This window comes from Petaurus breviceps, unplaced genomic scaffold, assembly GCF_028583685.1.
Source record: "Petaurus breviceps papuanus isolate PSGF00001 unplaced genomic scaffold, PetGlider_PUasm1.0 164, whole genome shotgun sequence".
NCBI classification, from domain to species: domain Eukaryota; kingdom Metazoa; phylum Chordata; class Mammalia; order Diprotodontia; family Petauridae; genus Petaurus; species Petaurus breviceps.
The window spans coordinates 4,241,976-4,248,773 of NW_027185735.1; the positions used below are offsets into that span (position 1 = coordinate 4,241,976).

Below are 6,798 nucleotides of genomic sequence, written 5' to 3' on the forward strand. Positions count from 1 at the left end.
TTGAATTCTACCTTACCCCAAATATAAGGGACATCTCAGAGTACTCAGAGTATATACACCCCTTTTACCTATCCTTTTTCTTTTGAATTCTTCTTCAGGCTGCAATCCTGATTTTCTTCTCTATCTACCATGCCCCAGAAACCTTTCCATCCTGGAAGCTTCATAAACTGGAATTACCCCCTTTCCCTTTGCCCTCTCCCTCTGATTCCTCCCAGAACCTCCATTTTAAGAAAGATGACAAGATCATCCAGATCTTTATCACTCCAAAGGCCGAACTTCTGATTCTTCTCCCAGCTTTCTTTAACAAGCTCTAGTGCCAGGTACTTATATCTCCTCCTCCCTCTCCTTCCCCCCCCCCCCCCCAAACCAATCCAAATTCCTTTTATGAGCTATCTTTCTATGGTTCAGTTTGTATTTGTATTTCCAGAATTTAGCACATAGCCAACAAGTATTATGCCTTTGAGGAAAGAGGTGAAAACAGTATTCCATCATACCAGGTCTCCTGCCTCTCCTGGAAGAGGAGAAAGGCCATTCCATCAAGTCTTTGGGAAAGCAGATTAACAATCATTCCTTCAGCTCCAAGCAAGTATCTACTCAATTGAACTGCAAGATTCTACCCAGAAACCTACTGACCATGAAAATCTACTCAAACTCATCCCTCAGTGACAAACTCTCCCCAACCCAGCAATTCCAAGTCCCTAGCTGCCACTCCATTCTTGTCCACTACTGCCTGATCTCTTATTCCTACTCCCTTCAACCCCAATCCCCAAAATCCCACTCTAAAGCTGCCTATGCCTCCTACTGTTTTCTCTAGACTGCCTCTCCACAGGCAACAAACTCAATCCTAAATCTTTTACTTTTCCATTCCTTCCATCTCACTAAAGTGTGGCTCCCTCCTGATAACATAGTTTCCCTTGGGCACCCTTTTCAGCACTGGCTGTACTTTCAAGTCTCTAACTCAGTAGTTGAGGTAGGGGAGCTGGAATACTTCTTACTCCCCATTGCCATTTCCAGATTTTCCACCATCACTCAGTAATCTTTCCTCCTGTGAGGATCACTCAATCCATATCTACTGCCCAATAAAATTCTGTTAGCTGTTGTCTACCAAGCTCTAAAAGGAACTTTTGTTTTTTCCTTCCATGATGTTGGTGCCTAGCTCACAATCTTTCTCTCCTCCCAAATGCCTGCCCTTACTCTAGGGCAACACACACACTGATACTCCTTCTAACACCATAATCTTTCAGTTCTTCAACTGAATGATTTCCCATGACCTCCATCTCACCTCAGCCACAGAGATGGTCAGAGCCTTGATCTTGCCATCTGTAATGGTAATGGGAATTTGAAGATCTTTCCTGCCCCTTAAGAGGCCAAATGTAATCACATGGAGCTCAAAATGGAGGAGCTTGCTGAAAGGGTGAAACAGGGAGGCACAGGACAAAGTGCCAGAACTGCTGGGAGCAAGCAGTGTGGAGGCTGAGCAGCTAGTGTGAGAGAGGGGGATTTCTTCTTAAGAAGGCCTATTTTGTTTCGAAGGCCTGACACAGGGAAGGCCTCAGAATGTTGGTGTTTGGTGCATTGGTTATGTACGCCAACTTCTTGGTTGCTATAATGTATTTGGCTTTCTGGTTTTAAGATTCGACTTTCTAGTATCTGAATAAATGCATTGGTTCTGTCTTACACATGGAGAGTCTGTTACATTTTGTGATTCACAACTACACCAGCATATTCATAGCCTCCGTGGGCACTGTGAATATTGCATTGCCATTATACCATCACTCACAAAAGCATTATTTCCATGTTCTTGAACTCTAAAATTCCCTTATCTGATCCTGATATATTAGCATTCCCTCTCTCCCTCCCAAAATCAACTTCTAGTATTCATCCACACCACAACCTCCAAAATCCTGATGCTCAGTTCTCTCCCAGAGCATCACCCTTACTCTAGTTATACTCCCCTCTTTTCTGAGAGGGTCTTCTTACCCTGCTCATCTCAACTCATCCATATGCCACTATCCCATGAGAAGACTCAACTTTTCCTGCAAAAGCAAACCCCTCTACATGTACAAGTGATACTGCTGTATCCTCTCTTACGTAAACTGCCTCCTCTATCATCCCTCTACTTTCTCACTTATCTTTAATCTCTCCCTGTCTACTTCCAGATTACCCACAAACATGCCTATGTCTCCCTTATCCTCAAAAAACCCTATTGATATATCTGTATCTATCTCTATCAGCTACAGATATCTCTATCCCATATCTCTCCTACCTTTTGGGATAAATTCGTTGGGAAGTCCAGTAAGTGTCTCTATTGCCTCTCCTTTTTATTTTTGTAACTTTCTACAGTTTTGTTTCTGACCTCATCTCTCCTCTGACACTGCTACCATTTTGGTTCTGGAGGGTATCATCTCATAACTGGATTGTTGCAATAGCTTGGTTAATGTCTGCCGAACAGATAATCTTCCTAAGTGATCTTCTAAAGCACAGACTTAAACACGCCATTACCGTACTCAGTAAACTTCAGTGGCTCCCTATCACCTCCAGGATCAAATATAAAATCTTCTATTTGTCATTTAAATTCCTTCATAACCTCCCCCCTTTACATTTCCATTTTTCTTGCACTACAGCCTCCCCTTAACCCACGTACCCATCTTCCAACTGTGGGCATTTTCACTTGCTATACCCCAAGATGAAGTACTTTCATCCCTCCTCATCTTTGTCCCATGGCTTCCCCAGCTTCCTTCAAGATCTAGATAAAAACCCACCTTTTACAGGGAGCCTTTTCCAATCTCTCTTTAGAACTAGTATCTTCTTTCTGTTATTTCCTATTTATTCCACATCTATCTTGTTTGTACAGTTATTTGCATACTGTCTCTCTCATTAGATTGTGAGATCTTCAAGGGCACAGACTATGTTTTGTCTGTCTTGGTATACCCATTGCTCAGTGTAGCATAGGTGCTTAATAAATGTTTACTGACAAACTGATTGACATTATAAGTTCATAATAAATGCTTGTTGACTTGACCTGAAATATGATTGGAAAGGTAGTTAGCAGCTCAATTGTGGAGTGTCTTAAGATTCCAGGCTAATGAGTTTGTATTTCATCCTAGAGACCATTGATGATTAGGAATGGGGAAGGTCAGATTTGTTTTAGGAATATCAATTTGGCATCTGTATGGATCAATTAGTAGGCTTTTGCAATAGTTGTGGAAAGAGATGACAAGGGTCTGCTCTAAAAAAAAAAGATCTATATGAGTGGAGAGGAAAAAAATTCGAGATGTATTGGATCAACAAGACCTAGGAATTGGTAGAATGGGTAAAAGGGAAAAGGTTAAAAAAAGGGGGAGGAAGGGAGGTGAGCCAAGGTTAACTCCAGGATTTGGAATGTGGAGTTTCTGCATCTCTAAAGTGGGAGTGATAACTGTAAATAATTATCTCACAAGCCTGTTATAAAAATCAAATGTGATAAAGCATATAAGATGTGTTGTAAACTTTACATATAATGCAATATCAATATAGCAGAACTACTAAACCCCCCTCAGATTTTTTTCATTTCTCAATCTTATACTTGTTTTTGAAACCAAAAGTAAATAACTAAGCTCCTTGAGGGTAGGTACTATTTAATTTTTTGTTTTTGTATTCCTAGTGGCCAGAACATAGTACACAATTTATCAAATTTAATCTAGTATTACATTTTGCTTACCATTCTAACATGGTGAAATCTTTTTGCATCCTGATATACATGTGGCACTTGAAGGTACTTTTTCATGGTACTTTACCATTCCTCAACTTGACAGGCATTTTAATTCTCCTTTTCAATGCCTACTCTATCTCAAGGGGCAACTAGGTGGTAAAGTGGATAGTGTGGCCAAGACTGGAGCCAGGAAGACCTGAGTTTAAATCTGGCCTCAGACATTTACTACCTGTGTTACCCTGGGCAAGTGTCTTTACCCTGTTTGCCTCAGTTTCCTCATCTGTAAAATAAGCTGGAGAAGGAAATGGCAAACCACTCTCATATCATTACCAAAATCCTAGATAGGGCCACAACTGAAAAACAACTTTACCTTGTCCTTCTTTACCTTAGTTCTTATAAGAGGGTCTAATGTCACTCAAGATATTAGTTGATCATCCTGATAGCTCAAATTTTAGACATAAAATATATATACATATATGTATATATATATATATATTTTTTTTTTTATAGCAATTGGGGTTAAGTAACTTGACCAAGGTTATACGGCCAGTTATTTTGCGTGGGTGTTAAGTATCTGAGACCAGAACCAATCCTGGGTCCTCCAGACTCTGGGGCCTGTGCTCTTATTCACTGCGCCACCTAGCCACCCCTAGACATATAAAGTATTTGCTTATAAGTTCTACATGGAAAATTAGGAAGGCAAATAAACCAAGATACAAACCACAGAGATCCCACTGTGTAAATATCCCAATAAGGATTATTACATAAATTTCACATTTCTTAAATGATTAAAAAAAAATGACATTACTGTGCTTCCAGTTCTTAATAGCACTCCCAAAATTTGCATACTTAATACATCTATTACTTATCTTGAAAATCTCATAAAAGGTTTTTAAAAACTGACTACACTGTAAATCTCACTTAGCTCTTTTTTTTTTTTTCCACTTCTGAATACAAGAAAACAGGATTTTAAAACCTACTATTTTCAAAGTCTTCCTAGGACCTAGCTAAATTGCTAAGGAATGACAGTAAGAAATCTTAAAGCGCAATGGTGATTCTAACATCAAAAGACAAATTGTCATGATAGAATATCTAAACTTAACAAAAAAGAAAATCTGATACAGAAGAGTCCAGACATGGCTCTACCAATACACATTCTTGAGTTACTTTTTCCCTTCAGATCTCCTGATTTCCAGAAGAGATATAACTGCTCACACCAGGTGCCCTTAAAGTAAAGGACGGCATCTTTAAATAACAAATGCTTCCTTTTCAAGCTCATCTAGGAATAATTCTTTCATTTGTTTCTTCAAATACATTTTGGTGCTGAATTTGGGATTTGCAAAGTTCTGATCCCTAGCAAATTAGATTTCTTTCTAGTATCATACATTCAGACTTCTGAAACCAAGAAATTATTTCCATATGTTCACTAAGACTTTTGGAAAAATCAACTACAAATTAGGTAACGTGCACGTTAGGTAAATCACAACAAAAATAGTAAACATAAACAAAAGCGCTGGCTATGGAAGCATTTCGAAAGATCTTCAAATCACCTTACTACCTATATTAATCTCAGAGACAAAATTTTTGGATGGAAATTTTTAATCATCTCCCTCCACCTCAATCAGAATTCTACCAAACTTTGGAAAATTATACGTGTACTTGCATAGTCCTATCCTCCCAGTCCAGAGGTCTTTGGCGACAACTTTGGACTATCTGTCCCAGGAGGGACTGGCTGAAATCGAGTCTGGCTTTCAATGGGAAGAAGGTAAATAGCCCAAATCCTTAGCCGGGCTACTCATGGCCAGAGAAGCTTTTTGCGGCCATGCTTGCCTTGGAGCACCACAGCGAAGAGACAGCAGGAAGGAAAGCAGCCTGGGCAGCCTGACCCGCTCTGGTCCGCACAGAGAAACGACCTCCCGGTCACCGCTTCAGCTCGGAGGTAGGTCTCCCTCCAACCGGCCGCGGGCAGAGGAGGAGCCTGGAAGGAGCCAGGAGGAGGCCTGGGGACCGCCCCTAGGCCGGACGGGGCGGCGTGAAGGCCTCTCCCTGGCAGTGACACTCCCCTGGGCCTGACTTACCTCGGCATCTTCTTTGGACTGCGGTAGGGTGGGAAACTCCAACTTCACGTCCTCCATGGCTCCAGCCGGCTGTTCGGTGTGGTCTGGAGGGCCACCTGCCTGCCCAGCCCGTAACCCTCGGCCAGGTAGAGACGGCCGCAGCGAACAAGACGGCCGGGGGCGGGGGGTGCAGGCTGGCTACTGACACGCGAAAGCCACCAGCTCCTGGCGACTCCAGTGGCGGCGACAGCGGCGCAGCTGAGCGTTGGGTGGCTCGTGCTCCGCCGCCATGCTGTTCCTCCTCACCCCACCCCCCTACCCCGCCCCTTCAGCCTCCCGCACTCCTAAGCAGCACCGTTCAGTTCAACCCGGCCTAGGCAGAGCCCGAGCTCTTCCTCCGCCGGCCCAACCTACGCAGGACCACGTAAAGGGTGGCCCAGCCCTCCCGCCGCCAAGTGCCAGTGCGCCGCTCTCGGCCACGCCCCTCCTCCAGGCCAGCCGGCGGAGCTGACGTAGACACGCGGGCACTTCCTCCTGCCGCGGGCCGCTGTAGCGGAGGCCAAGCCAGTGGACTCAGGAAGTAGGTCTCGGACAAAGCTAGGCCGGGCTGGATCCCGCTTCCAAGCCCAGGAATACGAAGTTCCGCTTTTACCTTGTTTTTTTTTTTTTTTTTTAACCTGCTTAAGGGACGCGGTCCCGAACTGCTGGCCGTTGGTTAAAATGCCATACCATAGGATGACCCCTAATAAATGGGATAATTGAGGCAGTATTACTAGAATTTAAGGCGAATCTTGTTTCTTTTTTCACACTTTGCGCCGATTGCACCACCTGCCTTACGCATATAAAGTTATAGCCTTTAGTATTTCTATTACAGTGTTTCCCCAAGAGTACAAAAGAATGTATATTCATTTTATTAGCTTTAGTATGTCTAGAGGCAGCATGGCCTGAGTCATGAATACGGGTTCAAGTTCTGTCTCTGACACGGTGGCTATATGAAGTCATAAGCTTTCAGTGGCCCCAGGAAACTCTTAAGGCCATTAATTGCGAGGC

General features: G+C 43.1%; 1 protein-coding gene across 2 annotated transcripts in view; it reads right to left on the minus strand.

Annotated features, from left to right (window-relative positions):
• STYX (serine/threonine/tyrosine interacting protein) overlaps positions 1 to 6,539 on the minus strand; it is a 60,207-nt gene extending 53,668 nt beyond the window's left edge. The window contains exon 1 of one of the 2 annotated variants that reach the window (XM_069082229.1): positions 5,770 to 6,539. In XM_069082229.1, the coding sequence (XP_068938330.1) occupies positions 5,770 to 5,826 (57 nt within the window). In that variant the 5' untranslated portion in view covers positions 5,827 to 6,539. The remainder of the gene's footprint in view (positions 1 to 5,769) is intronic. The other variant, XM_069082228.1, reaches the window with a different exon arrangement.
• Between the last annotated feature and the right edge of the window lie 259 nt (positions 6,540 to 6,798).